At 36.4% G+C, this 21,479-nt stretch overlaps 1 protein-coding gene across 1 annotated transcript in view; it reads left to right on the forward strand.

Annotated features, from left to right (window-relative positions):
* MSH4 (mutS homolog 4) overlaps positions 1–21,479 on the forward strand; it is a 32,604-nt gene that overhangs the window by 3,287 nt on the left and 7,838 nt on the right. The window contains exons 3-14 of the mRNA XM_075508997.1: positions 4,323–4,486; positions 7,207–7,317; positions 8,388–8,503; positions 9,145–9,318; positions 11,756–11,928; positions 12,756–12,823; positions 15,022–15,096; positions 15,538–15,602; positions 16,149–16,318; positions 19,016–19,152; positions 19,591–19,694; positions 20,527–20,651. Coding sequence (XP_075365112.1) covers positions 4,323–4,486; positions 7,207–7,317; positions 8,388–8,503; positions 9,145–9,318; positions 11,756–11,928; positions 12,756–12,823; positions 15,022–15,096; positions 15,538–15,602; positions 16,149–16,318; positions 19,016–19,152; positions 19,591–19,694; positions 20,527–20,651 — 1,482 coding nt within the window. The remainder of the gene's footprint in view (positions 1–4,322; positions 4,487–7,206; positions 7,318–8,387; positions 8,504–9,144; positions 9,319–11,755; positions 11,929–12,755; positions 12,824–15,021; positions 15,097–15,537; positions 15,603–16,148; positions 16,319–19,015; positions 19,153–19,590; positions 19,695–20,526; positions 20,652–21,479) is intronic.

The raw sequence follows: 21,479 nt of genomic DNA on the forward strand, positions 1-21,479 counted from the left end.
CATATGAGCCAGCAGTGTGCCCAGGCGGCCAAGAAAGCCAATGGCATCCTGGCTGGTATCAAAAATAGCGTGGCCAGCAGGACTAGGGCAGTGATCGTGCCCCTGTACTCGGCACTGGTGAGGCCGCACCTCGAATACTGTGTTCAGTGTTGGGCCCCTCACTACAAGAAGGACATTGAGGTGCTGGAGCGTGTCCAGAGAAGGGCAACGGAGCTGGGGAAGGGTCTGGAGCACAAGGCTGATGGGGAGCGGCTGAGGGCCCTGGGGTTGTTCAGCCTGGAGAAAAGGAGGCTGAGGGGAGACCTCATCGCTCTCTACAACTGCCTGAAAGGAGGCTGTAGAGAGGTGGGGTCGGTCTCTTCTCCCAGGTCACAAGTGATAGGACGAGAGGAAATGGCCTCAAGTTGCGCCAGGGGAGGTTTAGACTGGATATTAGGAAATTTTTCTTCACTGAAAGGGTTGTCAAGCACTGGAACAGGCTGCCCAGGGAAGGGGTTGAGTCGCCATCCCTGGAGGTATTTAAAGGACATTTGGATGAGGTGCTTAGGGACATGGTATAGTGGTGGGCTTGGTAGTGTTAGGTTTACAGTTGGACTCGATGATCTTAAAGGTCTTTTCCAACCTATACGATTCTGTGATTCAGAAGAACACTTACACAGTAGGTCATTGCGTGTACGTTTTGCAGTGCTTCTTATGAACGAAGTTGTGTTACAGGGTAATGATGCCTTATGCCATGTTATGTGTATCTGTGCTGTGGTAATGCAGAAGTGATGGGATTCAAAGTTAGTTCTTTCATAGTCTGACTAATCATTATCAGTTCAGTCTTTAGTGCTCTTAAAGTTATTTAATGGTAATTCTCTGAAGCAATTAAATTATTTAAAAATTGATTAAAAAAAAAATTATCTATTCCTGGTAAGAATACAAATAGGCTCTCCACTTGCTACTGAACTGAACTATTGTTTTGCAAAATGTAAATAACATGAAGTTTGTAATTTCCTACAGCTGTTGTCATTCACAGTTTTCTTTGTGACGACTCCAGGAATTGGGGAATGAGAGTAACTATGATGTTGAAACCCACAGAGCAGATTTCTCTAGACTTTATGCAACTTAACAATTAAACAAACCCATATTTTCAGTTTCCTTGATTTTACTTGTGTGTTGTTTAGCCTGGAGAAAAGGAGGCTGGGGGAGACCTTACCACTCTCTAGAGCTACCTGAAAGGAGGTCTTGGTCTCTTCTCCCAAGTAACAAGTGATAGGATGAGAGGAAATGGCCTCAAGTTGTGCCGTGGGAGGTTTAGGTTGGCTATTAGGAAAAATTTCTTCACCAAAAGGGTGGTCAAGCACTGGAACAGGCTGCCCAGGGAAGTGGTGGAGTCCCCATCCCTGGAGGTATTGAAAAGCCGTGTAGATGTGGTGCTGAGGGACATGGTTTAGTGGTGGACTTAGCAGTGCTAGGTTAATGGTTGGACTCGATGATCTTAAAGGTCTTTTCCAACCTAAATGATGTTATGATTCTATGTTTGTGTGTGTACATCTGTGTGTTTGTTTATGCTTGGTGTATTGTACGTGACATTCCTTGATCAGTCTTTCATTGATCTGTATTGAAGACAGCGTATCCAGAATATCACATTCTGAGGAACATTGGTTGGTCACTGTATATTTTTTTAGTGTGACAAACTGAAAAACTAATCATCTTCCAAATAAAATTTGTGCAATTACCATACCTGATCTAAAATACTTATTATCTTCCCCTTTAAGTTGCTTTTAAAAGAAGAATTAGTATTGTGATCAGCTGCTGCTGATGGGCCAGGGGTTGTTCTGAGTAGAAGATTCAGACTAGCAATTACATTTTCAGCAGGCCTCAGGTGAAACTTTATGTGAATGCTGACATCTTGTGGCCTACAGAACACAGGTAGAATAAATGAAGGTTCAGACTTGGTTGTGTGCAGCATCAAAGATTTTGCTCAGGTGGTAGCCAGTTGCAGTTCAAACAGCCTTTTAATCTTAAGTTCTTCGATAAACTCTTATTCTGATCTTGCCCTTCCAGATTCCTCGTAGGATTAGTTTTGATTCTTGGGGTGCAAATTGAGCTTACTCAGAAGAAAATGGCAGGTTTGGTGTATTATGCCTTCTCAGCAGGATCGTTCTGTTTTGAGAATACTCTTACTCCATTCCTATTTGAGAGCAAATTCTGTGAAGAACAAGGGAAGGTAGTGGTGGAAAAGAATGTAAATAATTGCTACAAAGCAGGTAGAGTTTATTGGTGTTTCAGATCAGTAAATATGTCTGTGCCAGCAAAATCCAATACTGTTTAGATGTTTTTGAAAGTGTGAATGGGGCATGCCTTGTATTATGCAAGTATTTTTCTTATTTTGAATACTTTAGACTTAATGGTTATTTAATAGTGACATCTCTTCTGAACATTTAAGTGAAATCAAGAAGGATTAAGTGAAGAATCTGTTCAATTCAGCTATTGTAAGGTTTAGTTTGGCTTTCAGCTGAAAGTTGAGAAGATTGAGATCATGAAGGGTTTTTCCAGTTTGTCTGAAGTTACACCAAAGTGTATGTAGCAGCTGCTTTTCATAGGGTGGTAATTACTTCGGTATTGCTCAGTAAGTTACACGTTTGCTCATTTGAATAGCACAGCCTCACAATCTTTGGTCGCAGATTTCCAAACAAAAAGTCATTAGTAGCTTCCCCAGTAGAATTTGGAAGCATGTAACACCATTTTGCAAACATGAAACAAAAATTAGCTGAGATAGTAAAAGAAGCGCTGTAGACATATTTTTGGTCTTTCATAGATTAAAAGTTCAGTACACCAAATTAAAATGGCATCACCCCGTTAGTTAAATGTCATATTTAGGAAGTACTGTAACTTAGCACTTAAGAGCAGTGCTGCTTAAATAGTGGAGCATAATTTGGTGTGTGGGGACTCTATTACTGTTGGTTAAGACATACTGTTGCACAGATCTGTGATGGAGGGAAGCTGGGGAGAAGTGGGAGGGTCAGTTCATTTTGTCCAACTTCTTATCCCCCCAATTCTGACGGCAGACGATACCTCATCTCTGAGACTATCCTTCTTATTGGCTCACAGCTTACGTTTTAGGCACCAAAGCAGTAGTGCTAGAAGAGAGTTGGTTTTTAACTCTCTGCTATTTAAAGTTCAGTACTGTATGAAGTGGTGTGGGAGGAATGAGATGAAGGAATGTGTCGAAATTTGTCTCTGGTCAACTATCCTGCAACAAACCATAGGAACACAAAATAGCGGCAATTTTGAAATTAGCTATTTGGATCTGAATGACATGAGATTAGGAATTATACCTAAAGGTATAAAACATCAGGTTTATTGTAGGCCTGTAGTACAATCCCGAAGTAGATTTGCTATGTTATGTTGGGCAAATTGCTAGAGCAGCTGGGTTGGTGGTTTTATCTACATGGGAAAAGAAAGAGACTAGATAAGAAAATGAGGTTTAGGGTCTTCAGAAAGGAAGACATTAGGTGTTAAGGAGCTGTAATTTTAATTTTCACACTTAATCTTTGTAAGGGGTGTCTCAGAGAGGTAGCTGGATATTTGAAGAAGGAGATGAGATTAGTTGAGTTTGTGATGATATTTGGGAAAACTTAAGCCAAACCAATTTTAAGATACTAAAAATGTGTTTTAAAAAAACCCACCAAAATGAAAATCAAGTTATTGGGTCTCAAGCGTACAGTAGATGTATGTATTTTAGAATAGTTTAATATTAAAGTTTAGTGTAAAATCAGATGAAACATAAATGTCTCTATATATCAAAGACATTTGTTTCCCCTAACTTGACGAGATCTGAGCCACCTCGATCAGAGTTGTGCTTTTAGTGGAATATTAGCTTACAGTATCTCTCTGCAATTAACATGTGATTTTTAACTAGCGGTAATAGCTATGCATTGTTTTGCATTTTAAATGGCAAATGTTTAATAATAGCCATGCCTTTTGGCATGTACGAAACATCTTGTTTGTTTAGTACAGAGACAGTGACTCAGAAACTGTGTTTTCACTTGCTACAGAAATGCGATTAGTTCTGACAATCTTAAATGAATGTATTCACTCAGTCTTTTAATGTAAGAGTATGATGTTCATACTTCGGAACGTGTGCCTTGTCTGTGTGGTATGGCAAGTAAGGAGTTCAACAACCAGGATTTTGAATTTTTAACTAAGTTTCGTAGATTGAAAGGGCTTTCTGTGGATATGGGAATGTAAACACACATTTCACTTGGAATGTCAAAGTATGATTCTGTGAATGTAAAGTAGTGGCTCGTAACTGAATATATGCAACTGTTTTACAGTTACATCGTCATCTGCAGTCTCTGCTCATACTGTTGCATCGGTTATTGTAGCTGTAGTAGAAGGAAGAGGCCTCGCCAGAGGTGAAGTAGGAATGGCCAGTATTGACTTAAAAAATCCTGAGGTGATATTATCACAATTTGCAGACAATACAACTTACGCCAAGGTATTGTTGCATACTTAATTGCTGTGTGCCTTACAGGCTAATTATTGTGACTTTCTTTCTTAAAAAAGCTTATGACTAATGGGAAATTAAATTTTTAGTTTGTAGAAGAAAATTCTCAAAAGTGAAAGTAAGAAGTTCTAGAAAATGTGCAATGTTGAAAGGACTGCAGTTTTCTTTACTGTGTCTCAGATTTTAGATAAAGAGGAAAGAATGTTTTGCAAAAGAAAAGTAGCCTTTCTGCAAAAAATAGTGTGTTTGAACTATGTGGGAGTGAGATGCTTTGTTTTGAAGAGCACTGGGCAATACATGGTAGTAGAACTTGTCAATATTTTTCATCAGGCAAAACAAATTTGAGAGCAGAACTGCAGAAATGTGTGTGTGGGCGGGGGGGGGTAGGGTAGCTGTGGGGCTGGCTTTGTATGGTTGCATAAATATTCCTTCTCAGTTAGGTCGAAATGAAATTCACTCAATTTACGGCCAAGTGTTCTGCCTACCAGCACTGCATGGTCTACGTTAATTTGGAGAGTAATCTCTCTGGTTTATGCAACACCAGCATTAATGAAACATCTTATTTAATGGTTTTGTTGTAGTTAAGCGTGCTAGAAAATAACGTGGCTTGTAGCATCTTTACAATATTCAAAGAAATGAAAACTAAATTTAATTAGGAGAATAAGTAGATAGGACTCAGAATATAAACAGCTATCAAATCTATTTACTAAAATATATGTTGTATAATGTCCTTTTTTTTTTTTTTTTTTTTTTAATCATTAGTGCTTTTAAAGCTTATCCTGGTCTTAACACACATAAGTACATATTGAACCTAGCAGCTACAGAAATACTTCTGTAATACACGGTACTAAAAATCAAAATGAGATGTGCACCTTGAAAATGTGGGTGCATGAGAAAATGTAGACATTCACATGATGATGTGGCAACTTAAATAACAATTCACTTAAAGGTTTGAAAGTGAAAAATTGATTTGCTTGTACCTGGAAAAAAAAAGTCCCATGTAATCAAAAGAATGATAAGACTAGAATTCTGCAAGGAAACTTCAGATTCTTTTTATGGAAATTGTTTACTAATTTTAGTGGTTTCATAAAGAGTACATTTACTTCTAAGAGTAAAAGGCTTTCTTTTTAGCAAGCAGTAGCTGTGTTTATAGTCCAGAGTCTCCCCTGTTTTACTGTGACAGGGCTAAGAACTGTATTACTGTCCCATGAAATTTATCTTTCTCAAATGGAGAAGTATTTTAGCTGCCCAAATTCCTACCCCACCCCTTTACTTCTGGTTTTGTTTTGATTTTAATGATAAAATACAGTTACTTCTGTTAAGCCTTTCATACTTTGTCTTTACATTCTGATAACATAAGAGACTTCTGTTACTCAGGCTTGTAACTTGATAACTTTACGTCTTCTGTAACCGCCTGTCAGGTCATGGCCAGATTGCTCAGTATTTCCCTCCCTTACCATTCTAAAAGATGGCATTTTTATCCGTACACATATCTTCCTAATTTCCCGTTCAGATTACCGAGTTCTCTGTTCTGTGGGTATACCTGATACTGTATTGGCCATCCAGTCAAAAAAAAAAAAAAAAAAAAAAAGAGAGCTGCTAGTATACAACTACTTTTTCCCAAATGCACTACATGGCCTAGTTTCTTCTCTTGATGTCTTACTGTCTATCTGCTGATCAGCTGTTTTCTTACAGTGTCACTATCCGTGTTTTGCTAGTGATTGATATCAAGCTTATTGTATTTTCTTTTTCTTGTGCACCCTTTTATTAATATTCTGTAAATTAATTCAGTAAAGTTTTCTTGTATTCTTTAAGTTCCCCAAGTTTTCTTTTACTGTGATGCCTCTGTAAAAAAATTCCTAATAATTATCAGATATGACGGGCAGTGACAGCTCTCCCTCCCACCCCCCAATACCCTTAGATGATTTATTTTGTGTATTTTTTTATGCTTGTTCACCTTTCCATTGTTATTTATCCCTTCTTTCGTGTCATAACTTCTAAGTGCTTAAAATATAGTCTGTTTTTTCATGTTTCTCCCTTGAGAATTTGTGGATGATGATATAAACGGAATAGAAATGCATAATGATATTTGTCCTTTCTTATACTATAAACAAATAGAAAAGCATATAGCGTACTTTACGTCCCTACAGCAGGTGTGTATAACATAATCAAAGCAAATCTGGTTTAAATATGCGCATTTTGAGCCATACTGAAAAAGGTAAGACTGAGATAAATGTTATAAGAGGAGGTTAGAACAAAGTCTAAAACAAGTCTCAATCAAAAGATTATTAATATTCAGACCTGTTGCATTTCTTCATCTTTCAGAGCACCATTAACTTTTCAGCTGCAAGCTCAGAAAGCTGCCATCTGTTGAGAATAAGTCCTTCTCCCATCATAGTAATGAAATATAGTTTTGGATATTTATCTCTTTCTTTGACGATAAGCATGTTTGTTTAAATATCAGGGGATAGATACCTCTTTTTTTTTTATTTAAATTTAGTTTCATGTATATTTATATATCTGCATCTATAGATACAGATAAATTTGACTCAGTGTAGAAGTTAGAAAGTTTGGTCTTTATTTACAAGACTGGAACTGTCATTTTAAAATATAAGGATTATGTAATTCTTTATTGCTGGTTCATTATCATGTAAAAATATTTTTGATTATATATGGATTTTTATTGAATTATTTTAATTTTTTTTGTTCAGGTTATTACTAAACTGAAGATTTTAACACCACTAGAAATAATAATGTCAAACACTGCTTGTGATGCAGGGAACACAACAAAATTGTTCAGTCTGATAACAGAACATTTCAAGGTGAGCTCTTAAATTTCATTCCATATTTTAGAGTTCTTGTTGATCACTTTTATATGATTGTTGATTTGAGAGTTTTCCACTACTTCTAAAACCTTAAATGCAGTCAGATTTTGTGTTTTCTATGATTTTTGGGCCTACTTTTACCATGGTAAAGAATAATCTAACTGCAGCTCCAATGCTGCAAGTTCTCATCCTGACGATTGCAGAGATAGGTATATTACTGATTAAAGCCGAAAGTTTTGAATTTGTGGCGTTGAGGTAATTTGAGCAATATTGAACCTGGGGAAGATTCAGAGATGAAAAAATCAAGCATTTTCCTTTGCTCCTTCTTTGTTCTCTCAACCTGATAAGTAGATGGGCCCAATGTATCACAGAATAGGAAAAAGCACTGGCAGGGCAAAAGAGGGTGAGATGAACGAGTGTATGTAATTTATGAGTATTAAAGCCTCAGAACTTTTAAAAAACTGTATTAATTACTACTTGAATTGCTTCCATGTCTACACTGCTGATGGCTGCTTCATGAGTCTTCTACTTTCTGACTTCTCTCCTCTTTTTCTTGTGTAAATCACTCGCGCATCGCACACTTTCAGTTACGTTGACCTGCGTATCTTTATTTGCTGTTTACCATTGAAGGTTTGACAATGATCCCTTAGGCTTAAACGTTGGCAAAGGAAAACTACAGTTTGAATGTGAGCATCAATGCTAGCATGAAAATAACTCTTCCCAAAAAGTTGTTAATTTTAACCAAATCCAGGTTAAACTCAAAATTTGCAGTAGCTAGTTCTTGAGAGGAAAAGCAATATCCAAGAAGGCAGCTATGTTAATTTGCTCAAAACAGTAGTATGAGCCTTTTTATATGTACTTGCTACCAGAGAGAAGGAAAGATGAGTGATAGTAGCATGGCTCGCTTGTGCTGATAAGCTAGAATGAATACTTCTACAAAGACAGATTGCTGAATCAGTTGATAGATTTTATTGGAAACACATATCACTTGAAAAATAGAAAACTCTGTCTGATGAAAAATTCTCTGTAACTTTTTAAACTATTTGCTTTTCCCCCCATCTTCACAGAATGTGACTTTTACAACTGTCCAAAGAAAATACTTCAATGAAACAAAGGGTTTGGAATACATAGAACAATTGTGTGCGTCTGAATTCAGCACCATTTTCATGGAGGTTCAATCAAAGTATGTTTGAATAAGGAAAAAGCATACTGTGACCATATAAGTTTTTAACAGCTTTTTACATACTTAGTACACAAGTGTGTTGCTTGTTGCAAAAGTTAGAAAATCATAACAGAGCTGTTCTTTTATTTTGCCCTCCAGTGTTTCTGATATATCTAGAAACTTAAATAGAAAGCCCATTACAGATTTTTTTTCTTGTTGTTTTCACAGGTTTCCACTTTCTCCTTTTCATTCTTTCCTTAAAGATACAGCTGAATAACTTTGATTGCCTTTCTTTCTGGCCTCAGCAAACGTTTCCCTTGTACCAACAATTTTAAGTAGTGATACTTGGTGACCTGGGTCTTAATTTCAGGTCACTTGTAACTACTGAAATATGTATGTTCACAATACCGGCTATATAGTGTGGGGTGTCAAGCATACAGAGACTCAAACATTCATGAATATTTAATTTACATGCATATATGTGCACTATACATAGGTTAGCGCATGCTTAAAACATACTGCTTTTTCAGTGCTACTACAACACTACCAATCCCAGTAGTTGTCAGGCAGAAGTGTGAATGTGATTTCTGTAGTGCACCGCTTGGTTTTGTGGTATTTAAGTAGCGCTATTCAACATTCATTAAAGATTGTTTCTTTCCAAGGTACTACTGTCTTGCAGCTGCTGCAGCTTTGCTAAAATATGTTGAATTTATTCAAAATTCAGTTTATGCTCCTAAATCACTCAAAGTGCGTTTCCAGGGGAGTGAGAAAACAGCTATGATAGATTCCTCATCAGCGCAAAATCTTGAACTAGTAATTAATAACAGAGATTCTCGGTAAGAATATTTGAGTTTTCAAATTGCACTTTTATAAAGTTGTATTTCACCAAGTTTCCTTGACGTTTGTGTCAAAGAGCTGACCATTATATTTATTTCTGTATGACAGAATTTATATACCATTCAGAGCTTTTAAAAAAATATTTGGACAGTGAAATGCATTACAATTCAGCATGAAATTTCTAGCATAGGAAATCCTACAAGTGACTTGCGGGAAGAGATGATACATAGTCATCTTTACATTGATGTCTATATTTTATTCAACCTTATAAATTATGTTGATGCAAAATTTCACAGATTGTGAAATGAAAGAGGCAACATTTCCACAAGAAGTTGCTTACGTTGGATTAAAATGCCTAGGTTTTATTCATTTTACACAAGATAAACACTCCAGGCTTGAAAAGTTGTTTTGTTTTCCTTTAGCTCTAAGGAATAGTGGCAAAGAAAGTAATTTCTATAACGATGGTCACGTGCAATGTGGTACTTGATTGCATGGTAGTTCTCCACGATGAGAACAATGCTTGGAGCACTTCCTTCATCAGGAGTTACTTGTCTTCTAGGTAGAAGCAGCTGCAAGGCTTACCTTCTCGACTGTTAGGCTTCTGGTTAGAAAGAGAAAGAGTTGGAACTTGCACTTTGCTGCCTGCCAAGTTCTGAGATTCACCTCTGTTTAAAAGTCCACTCATCACCCTGATATAAAAAGGGGAGCCTGAAGATTCCTCACTCTCCAAGTATTACTCGTAAAAGCTTTCCACTTGGAGAGGTGTCATAGAATGGCTTGGATTGGAAGGGACGTTTAAAGATCAGCTAGTTCCAGCCTTCCTGCTGTGGGCTGGGACATCTTTGACTAGATCAGTCATCCTTACCCTTCTGCTGCTGCTCTTTTTTCTTTTCTCTTTTTATACATTTTTGTGGGGATCGCAGAGTACACAGATCTGTTTTTCAGAAGTGGGAGGTAACTACAGTTTCTTTCTGTTCATCTGTCATGCTCTGCCTCCAGTTCCTTCTTGTTTGCTCCGTTGCTTCATATGTAACTGCAGGAGCCGGCCACTCTAAGATTGGTACCCTTCGAGCGATATGTCTCTGAAAGCTGCTCCTAATTCCACAGATGGTTTTGAGAGGAAGGAGGTCTTAGGAGGAACTGAGCAACAGTAAACTGCTTTAAGGTGCGCGCTCGCGCTATACCCCCCCACCCCCCCATTATTGCTGCAGAATTTTGGCTGACCCAGTGGCAAGTTTGAATCGAGCCACACATAGCTATTTCCATTACATAGCTCTTATACCTAAAGCCTGGTTAGATATCTTTGTATCAGATGTTAACAGGTGAAAGTTAATAATACAGGCACACACCAGAAACACCTAAATCAAGTTCTTGTGCCAGTATTAATTCTGGAGGGGCCTGTCTCTCTTCATTTACTGTATAGGGAAATGAGCCCTCAGTTGCTTAAAGGTAGGCAGTGTGGGTACTATCCCAAATGTAGAGTTCTCCTAAGTGTTGTCATGAGTTGCATCTTATGGTAAATATGTCCTTAATAAAACTGGTTTTGAATTTCCCTCTTTTTTAATTCTCTTGGCTTTGTTCTTTTATACCACGGTATCTCAGGAGTTTCTGTACTATCTATCCATCTTTATGCTGTTTGTTTTGTATACTTGTATCAGATTTCTTCCTACTCAAGTTCTGTTTTCAATCAATATGTTGATATGGCCCCAGTGTTTTCATTGGCTTTCTTTCAAGCCAACAGCATTGAAGGTTTCAGATTTCTAAAACTGTTTAGGTATGTACTAGATGTAAATACTATAGGCTGTTTATTTTAAATAGATACAATCAACCCTTAAGTGTGAGACCCTGGGATGTGTAACATGTAAAAGCCATGAACGTGAAAATAATATTTATAAATAATAAGTATGTTATTCGGCTCCTGTATTGACTGTAAGTCAGTTCTTTAAAAAAATTAAATCAAAGCTTATTTCTCTGTTGGACTCCTAAGTATTTTAAATCATTTTCAGAAATGTATTTTAATGAAAATGTTCTGATTAGTATTTGATCTCAGATTATAATTTGTCTCCTTTTGTAGGGTTAGTTTGTTTGTAGGGTTAGTTTGTTTTTAATTAGTTCAATTGAGAAGAAAAATGTGAACTACACCACTGCAGTAGGAATGGAATACCACTACAAAACATGAGGAAAATACTGAGTACAAATGTATTTCTGTACTTTGGAAAATGATATAATGAAGGCTAATATTATATTAAATTACATTAAATTACCTGACTTCCTAAACTGCTGTAGTTCATATAATATACATGGCAAATAGGGAGGTGCTAAGCATCCCAAAAGCATGCCTCAAATTTGTAGGATACTGTTACCTGAAAACGTCACTTGACATTTACCATCTTTATTTTTGTGAGTGTATTCTTCCCATGTATTTTGTTTTCAAAGGAATGGTCACACGCTTTTTGGTGTCCTAAATTACACTAAAACTCCAGGTGGAAGTCGAAGACTTAGGTCCAATATCCTGGAGCCACTGGTTGATGCTGAAACAATTAACATGAGACTGGACTGTGTTCAGGAATTACTCCAGGATGAGGAGCTCTTTTTTGGTCTTCAAGCAGGTAGTAGTTTATTTTTTAATACATTTTATTACATTTAATACATAGTATTATATTTCTTTTTAAACATTTTTTCTAATCTATGAAAGTATGCAGTGTGACTCAATATGTTTGAAAAGTTTTTTTTTTAATTATTTGTCAGGTGACGCATATAGTGGACACAATTTTTTTAAGTAATCTTTATTATGATAGTCATATTTTTCTCAAGTATTTTGCTAAGACAAGTGAGTTTCTCTGATAAAGTGGATAGAAGTCAGTGAGCCAATAGCTTTTTCGAAGAATTTGAGTTTGTCTCTCTACCTCTATGGCTAGATATGCACTATGTTGGAAGTGTACAAGTATACGTAGTGTATACATTAAAAACAAATAAAGACATTGCTGATGTAATACTTGTTGTGTATGCATATTTTTTTCCGTTGCTTCATAAAACATAGTGGTCCACACAAATAAAAAAAAACCAACCCAACAATATCAGAGTATGAGTTAGTCCACCTGAAGCTGGATCATGTAATCTTAACCTTTACCACAAGAGAAATATGATTCAATCTAACAAAAAGAATATTGCTGAATTGGTATATGTCCACCTGTACAATAATCACTGCATGCTTAGGTATAGTAAGTATAGTTACGACACAATAATTTAGATGGCAGTTATTTTTAACCTGGTTTATTTTTCCCTGGTAAATAATTTTTGAAGACAGAATGGAAGAAAAAGATTAGCATAAGTATCGCTAAGCAATCGTGTCACTAAGCAATCGTGTACATTTTTAAAAAATAGATCTTATTACAATTTCAGTTCAATTTCTGATCTGTTTACTTTTGTTTTACAGTTATCTCAAAATTCCTGGATACAGAACAACTACTTTCAGTTTTGGTACAAATTCCAAAGCAGGATACAGTAGGTTTCAAAACATGCCTTAGATGATCAGTTATCTGGCTATAACATGCAATATATAAATGTGATATCTATAAATATGCATGATACGATAAGAAAAAGACTGCACCTTAAAAAGACATGGAATAATGTTATCAGAGATTGAGAGTATATCTTATTTTACAGCAGATTCTCATAGGAGAATGTTAGAAAAATTTGGGTTTGCTTCAATATCACATTCATCTTAACTTATGCAAATTGACTTCCAAAAATGTTTACTTTTTCATCACTCCCCACCTTTATTCTTCATAAGTGTACGTCGTATTTGACAGTACTAGGATGAGAGAGAAATTTTCTTCACATCAGCATAAAAGAAAAAAGCATATAACAGAAATTTACTCTCTTATTTTTGGAGGTTAATACAATTTTTGATAGTCTAAAGAAAATTAAGCATCTTTCCTACTAGAAATTAAATAATTTCTTAGTTTTCATGTAATACAAATCAATAGAAATTAGTCTTTATTGCCTGAAAAAATATTTTGAAAAAAGTTCTTAGGAAGCACTCTGACTTTGCTCAGCTGTGCTTAAATACAGATAAACTGTATTTTATATTGTATTGATAAGGAAATCCAGATTTCCTTAAAAGACCCTCTTGTGTCAATCATGAAGGATCCTTAGAAGTTGGATCAACATCCAACTTTTGGTGGAAATGAGGACCACCTGCTCTGGATTACTTGGTCACCTGTCTGAAGAACAAATTCAGTGGATTCTGTGCCAGATGAAGTTCCAGGCGTGTGACAGATTGATTCCTTCTCTCACAGGGAGAAGGTACCAGTATTTTTGGTGTAAATGAATTTCCAGGAAATAAAAAAGTTAAACTAGGGCTGATCCACTGACATAGCACTTAAATCTGTAGGACTTAAGTCTCTAGCACAAAACCGAAGTCAACCGCTTCTGTGAATTGTCATGCTTTACGTATCAGAGGGACTGTGGACACATTAATTTCAGATGCAGTAAAGGATAGGCTTGCATTTTAGTCATTAATGAATCGTGAAGAAGTAACATTATATAGGAGAGCTATCGACTATGGTTGTAGTAGTTCATTTTCTCCCTTTGACCCTAAAGTGCAGCATGTATAAAGATCCACTTTTAACACCAGTTAAGTTAAAGTTCCTATAGAACTATATTAGCAAGGGTACATTCTATTATGAAATACCAACTCTTCACGTATGACCATATCTCTCCTTTTGATGTCCAATTCCATCATGGGACTTAGACCTCATCTTTATTTGCAGATTATGATTCTTCCGTTCATACATGTAGCATTGTTTAGTCCTATCTTTTACAGAAAACAACTATATAGAAGGTAAGATAAGGCAAGAGATGCCCTCTACACAAGAGTAAAGAGTTGTTATATACGAATGAGAAGATTTCACATGGGGTCATACTTCTGTGGTCATGTTGAAAACTGGCACTAGATTTTCTTCAGAACCAAACAATGTGCTTATCTCTGTTGGTTTCTTAAAATCTTCTCACACAGTGCATATGTGTTGCGTGTGCTATGCAGTACATATGCTATGCCCTAATATCAGCAGCAAAATTCTTTATCATAAATGTTAATGGGGCATACAGAACAAGCTAGAATGTGTATGTGGACAAAACATTTTGAAGAGCAGTCATTATTGTAAACAAAATTTTTAAACATTTATTGGATTTTTTTTTTTTTTTAGTTACATGGACAGGTGTTTAAGGATATAAATATATTAACCAAAGATAAGTCAACCAAGTTGGGTTATGTTATGTTTAACAGCATTTATGAAAAGGGCTATGCTTCTTAATTACGATGCAAATACACATTTGCTTTGAAAGAGTCTACAAGCTATGTAGAGCTTGTATAGAGCTATGTATACATAGAAGACTAAAAGAAGTTTTCATGGCTTGGGTTAGCAGGGTGTTCTGAGAGTCAATCATCAGTGCAGACATATGAAAATATGAGCTACTGATGGGCAAACTATCACAGTAGGCAATGTAAAATTTAGGTAAACCTTTTTTTACGCAGTTATGCATCGAGTTGACAGAGTGAGCTTATAAAGTATTTTAGCAATTTTCATTGAAAGTATAAACCTGTTACAGTTAACAGCATGAGTTCTGCTAGTTTTTAAGTACTTTTTTAAACAGGCAGACATACAAACACTTCCAATATTTGTAAACTTTTTCAACAGGTTAAAACTGCTGAATCGAAAATAACTAATTTAATCTATCTGAAGCATACTCTAGAACTCGTGGAGCCGCTAAAAGTAAGCTGTCTCTGTCATTTTTTTTTGTTTTTTAATAAAGTACAGACTGTTTTGTCCTTATTTTTATACAGTGCAGTTTGTTAAATTTCATAGAATATAGAATGGAATATCTGAAGTTGGCAGGGACCGATAAGGATCATTGAGTCAAAAAAAAAAAAAAAAAAAAAATTATATTTTGCAGAACACAATACTGCCAACATAGACTGTGGATTTTAAGCCAATTGAAAATATGCATTTGAGTCTAATACTCTTAAGAACTGGATTCCTACCATTACCTGAATAACTGATTTTATAACAAACATTTAACTGAAACTCCTGCTCAGATTCCGTAAGCTGCTTATGCAACTGCTAATAAGCCTTAGTGGATCTAAGAACTTTCAGTCCTTTAAAAGGGCTACAAAAAGAAGTAACTGTTCATGTCCGTATTTTAATCTTCAACAGGCTGCTTTAAGAAGCTGTAACACACCACTCCTAAAGGCTTATTACAATTCTCTTGACGACACAAGGTATTTATCATAATACTTTAGCTAGTATGTTAGAAACTCATCTTTCTTAAGAATGTCTGTAAGATTAAAGATCTTGCGTCTTTGCTTATTTGTAGTTACAGGTATAGCTCAATTCTTTTGCCTAAAGGCTGATTTTAATTGTCAAAAATTCTAATTTTCAACTAACAAACAAATACAGGGGGGAAAAAGGCAAACCAGAAAGTTAGCTATGACACTGCAATTGCTGATGAACTGCATTCCATTAGAAATAATTCTGAAAAGGCAGCAGTAGTGGTTTCCTAGAGTCCCCATAATAATGCAAAAATCAACTGTTGCCTGTATATTTGAGAAATAATTTGTATCTCCCAAAGATTTGAATGATACCTTTGGTCAGACTTGGGTATAGTCATATTTGAGGCGAAAATAGACGTGAAATTTAGTGTTTGGATTTAACAGTAGATAATTTGCTTCAGTTATTTGTAATACTCTTATTTGTAGTTTTGGAACAATATTGCAAAGAATTGTTAAGTATTATGTAACTAATTAGCAATACAACTAATATTGCAGATTTGGAATTATACTTGAAAAGATTACAACTGTAATTAATGATGATACAAGGTACACAAAAGGATGTCTGAGTATGAGGACCCAGAAATGCTATGCTGTTAAGCCTAACATCAATGAATTCCTTGACATAGCTCGTAGAACATACACAGAAATTGTTGATGACATAGCAGGTATTTCTAAACCAGGATATTTATTTATTTGGAGTTCAAAGTACATTGCACCTGGCATGTAGAAGCCATGTAATCATATGTATTATAACCTTCTCATATGTAAAAAGTATTTAGTATTAGTATAAACTGATTGTCATTGATAAGTAACTGAAGCACTTTTGAGATACATATTGAGATTCTCCTTTTGTAGATAAAAACTCAGTTTTATTTTAATGAATTTGAACAATTATAGATTCCTATATTTAAAACTCTTCTTCCTTATCCTCTAAAAGTACAAAAAAGTTAATGTAACAGAATTATTCCAGTTAAAACATTCTGCATAAAACATGTAAGTCTTTGTTTTAGCTTCTTGAATTAAAATGTCTGAGTTCTTTGTTCTTTATATTTTAAGCAGTCTTGATCTATCTGTGAGCTACTTCTTAGCCAAGATATTAAGAGTTGGAAAATACGAACAAAAGGAATTTTAGCATAATGTCTGTTACTGTGCTTTAGTAACCTTCCTATTTATCATTAAGTCAAAATAGAAGAAAAAAAATTACTTTCTGGAATTAATCTCCTTTTTTTAGTATAAAATGTTGATATCTAGCTAAAGGACCATCTTCTTCATTTACTATATAATTGGAAACTTAAAAGAGCATCAGAAACTTTAGTATCTATCATATGTTGTGAGCTTCCTGTTTCCTTCTAGTCTTACATTCTACGTCATACACAGTGAAAAGTACAGATGCTATTGTTTTTTATTTCCTAAACCTTCCAAAATTTGGTAGCTGCTAGGATTCCAGAATGTGTGAACAGATGTGTTCCCCTCGCCTGTTTTCCCTGTAGCCCCCATGCTTGCAGAAGGGAATTCTTCTCTCTTTTCCTCTTTACTGGATTAAACTCGTAAGTGACTCCAAGGCTGAAATACTGTTGTCGTGTACCTGGACTTCTCTAAGGCCCTTGATATGATCCTCCGTAATATCCTTGTTGCTCAGTTGGAGAGAGGTGGGTTTGACGGATGGACTAAGGAATGAGAGGTGGATATGAGATGGATGGCCGCATCCAAAGAGTTGCAGTCAATGGCTCAATGTCCAAGTGGAAACCAGTAATGAGTGGTGTGCCTCAAGGGTCCATACTAGGACCAGTACTATTTAATATCTTCATCAATTACAGAGACAGTGGGATCGAGTGCACCCTCACCAGGTTTGCAGAAAACAACAGGCTGAGGAGTGCAGTTGATTTGCTAGAGGGAAGGGATGCCATCCAGAGGAACCACGACAGGCTTGAGGAGCGGGCCTGTGCGAACCCCTTGAAGTCCAACAAGGCCAAGTGCAAGGTCCTGCACCTAGGTCAGGGCAGCACCCAGTATCAATATAGGCTGGGGGATGAATGGATTGCAGAGAAGGTCTTGGGGATACTGGTGGACAAAAAATTGTATGTGAGCCAGCAATGTGCACTCATGGCCCAGAAAGCCAGTTGTATCCTGGCATACATAAAAAGAAGTGTGGCCAGCAGGTCGAAGGAAGTGATTCTTCCCCTCTATTCTGCTCTAGTGAGACCCCACCTGGAGTACTGCGTCCAGCTCTGGTGTCCCCAGCACAAGAAAGACATGGACCTGTTGGAGCGGGTCCAGAGGAGGGCCACAGAACTTGTCAGAGGTCTGGAACACCTCTCCTGTGAAGAAAGGCTGAGAGTTGAGGTTGTTCAGCCTGGAGAAGAGAAGGCTCCAGGGGAGCCTTTCAATATGTAAAGGGAGCTTGTAAGAAGGAGGGAGAAAGACCTTTTTTTTCTTTTTTTTTTTTTTTTTTTTTACCAAGGCCTGTAGTGACAGGACAAGAGGCAATGGTTTTAAACTGAAAGAGGGTAGGTTTAGGTTGGACATAAGGGAGAAAGTTTTTACGATGAGGGTGATGAGATGCTGGAACGGGTTTCCCAGAGAAGTTGTGGATGCCCCATCACTGGAAGTGTTCAAGGTCAGGTTGGACCCTTCGAACCCAAAAGTTCCCTTCCAACTCAAACCATTCTACGATTCTATACCCAGAATGTCCTAAGTTGCTAGTCTACATTGTGAATGGTTGAAACATGAGAGTGGGCAAGCTTAGAGCCATGAGCAGCAGGGAAACTCCACTAAGTAGCTCCATCCTTTCTTCTGGCAGGAGTACCACACTATTACCCTCTTTGCAGTATTCAGAATTCCCATGATTTAACAGTGCGTATTCTTCTATCATCTAACAGTTTCCCACATACAGTATCTCTTCAGCTAGGAATGAGATGGATGTAAGGGGGGGATTACAAATGTAAAGCATTACCCTCAGTCTGGGGAAGGCAGATGGCTTAGAATCATGAACTGGTTAAAAACTGAGAGTCCCTAGTCTACAGTTCATACTCTGTCTACTGATTAGACACGGATGCTAAGTGAGCAAACTTTCCTTTCTATGGTTAGGCACACCTGGGAGTTGGTCAAATGCATGAATTTATCTGATTTTCCACTGGAATTTTTTGCCAATAGCTTTATGCAGCTAGATTTGTTACATAAATACGTTACTTAAATAACTCCCTGGAGACCCACCTCTAAGGCCTTTTGTCATGTCACTTACCTGACACATTCCATGCCTATAAATCCCATTAACAGTGTGCATCTTTGTACCAACACAAACGTGTGTGTGTATGCACATGAATGTATGTAATTTGGATCACATCTTTATTTGTGGTATGTAGGTATGATAACACAACTTGCAGAAAAGTACAACCTACCAATGAAAACAAGTTTCAGCTCTGCTCGTGGATTTTTTATCCAGATGAATGTTGATTGTTCAACATTACCCAATGGCCAGCTTCCTTCTGAATTTACAAAGGTATCTGTACTAGATATGTTCATAATATGTTTGTATACTTAATGTATATAAAATGTATGATACATTAATAAAATACACATTAGACAGTAATTTAAGCAACAATTAAAATAATTTCAGTGAAAATATCTAGAAGTAAATGAAGATATAATGGGTATGTTTTTATAACTGCCATATTTCTAGTTAATATAGTCAGAAATGTACAATTACATGCAATTATGTTGTGTGTAAATGTGAAGTTGTATATCTTGCTGATAACTGCATTCTCTTATATGGGTTTTTCATAAAAATTTATATGGGAAAAATGAAACCAGGCATTGTTTTTTCCGCTCCCCCTTCCCCCCCCCCCCCCCCCCATATTGTTCCCAGTTTGCTTTTTAGAAACTATTTTTGTTTCTGATAATATGGCAAGATCTTATTGTTGGTTTGAATTCCCTCTAGATCACTAAAATGAAAAACACATATAGCTTCACTTCAGCAGATTTAATAAAAATGAATGAAAGGTGTCAGGAGTCCCTGAGAGAAATATATCACATGACCTACTTGTAAGACCATTTAAAACTATTTGATATTTGCTAACTACGTTTATTTTGTCCAATTAACAGCTAATTACACGTTTTCCTAAAACTATTTTTCTGTTAAGTTATGGCTACTTACAGAAATAATCCGAAGCGACACCGATCAAGTGTACTTCCTGAGACAAAAAAACCCCACAAAGTGTGTATTGTATTAAACGTGATTACAAATATATAGGCATTTATTAATAAGGGTGGCCATGATATTTATTAAATTTTTATGGGTGAATTAACTACACAAAATGACACAATTAATGCATTAGTTTTGTAATATAGAATTGTCGCTTTTAATCAGTTCCTTGCATTTACAGTAGAACTGTCTATTTCTGTATTTTGTCCTTGCTGCATATCATGTTGCTCTGCTGTCTATTTCAGAAGACTTACTATGTGTAATGTTGCATGTCAATTTTATGGAAATTCTTTCTAGAAACCACGTGGGGTTTTTTAGTAACATGAAGGCCTAAAGGAATTAGTCGCATTTGACGTGTTAATAAAACACAGTTGATTCCATAGCTATATTTTAGGTCATTCTCTTTGTGAAGCTTTCTTATGAGCTGTTAGTATTTGAGCTGTGTGTCTTGTGTCTGATAGCAGAATTTGATCCAAGATGACGGTATAAGATCTTAATTTGCTTCCAAGAAATTTATAGATTTGCTTGCATCTGGCAGAGATGATTGCATTCTATGAGTAACCTCCCATCCTAATGTATGCAGTATGAACTTTATTAACTTGCTTTATTTCTCTAAGTTGTCTAAAGTGACAGCATGTACTGTGCAACAACTAAATCAGTGTCTTATTTCAGAATAGTGTGTAAACTACTGAACGAGGTCTATGAACACATTCATTGCCTATACAAGCTGTCTGACATTGTGTCAATGCTGGATATGCTGCTTTCATTTGCCCATGCCTGCACTCTTTCTGATTATGGTAAGTTTCTTCTTTGATTCTGTCACTGGCCAGATAAAGACCTTCCTGTTGGAGAATATCCAGGCTGTTTTGTCTGGTTCTCCAATTGCTAAGCCCACATCATTTATTTTTCTGGGTCTCAGTAGGCTTTAGTCTCAGTAGGCTCTGAGTGTCTCTGGTCTATTCTTGCCAGTGGTGTGCTGATGTTCTTTCTGTTTCCATTCACTGAAATTACATTCTACCATTTAGCTGCTGTAAGCCTTCACAGCCAGTCTTTTCAAGATAGCCAGTTTAAACATATTCTATTCAAAAGCACGAAGTCTGTGAACATTCTGAGTTTACACTTCTGTTCTGAAAGGGCACAAGATAATTTAAGCAGATCAACATTAAGTATATACCATAAAACAAAATATGTGGCTACCTTTGTTTATCTGTTTCAATTTGTGTAGCACTTTTAGACAGTTTTGGAAGTAGAGTCTTCTAAGGAATCCAGGATCATGTGCTTACCTGCATATTGTTCATCCTGCTTCCCTAGCCCAGTTCTGCAATGTACAAATGAACACATTGTCTTCAATTAATGCTGACCTGAGATACTTACCTACAGTAGAATACGGTGTAGATACTAAATCAGGTCTGGAAGCCATCTCAGGAGGTGTATTAGCTCATCGTTACTGATGCTGCTATGTAATTTCCAGTTCAGAGCAGGATCAGTTTACTTTGCAGTATGGACTGTGAATCCTCATGTGCTGATGATTCCAGTCGTAGCACATGAATTGATAGGTAACTGAACAGTAACTGATATGGTTGAGGCATCGCAACCTTTTCCCACCAAATGAATCGGAGCATAAG

Source organism: Mycteria americana, chromosome 7 (assembly GCF_035582795.1).
Source record: "Mycteria americana isolate JAX WOST 10 ecotype Jacksonville Zoo and Gardens chromosome 7, USCA_MyAme_1.0, whole genome shotgun sequence".
NCBI classification, from domain to species: domain Eukaryota; kingdom Metazoa; phylum Chordata; class Aves; order Ciconiiformes; family Ciconiidae; genus Mycteria; species Mycteria americana.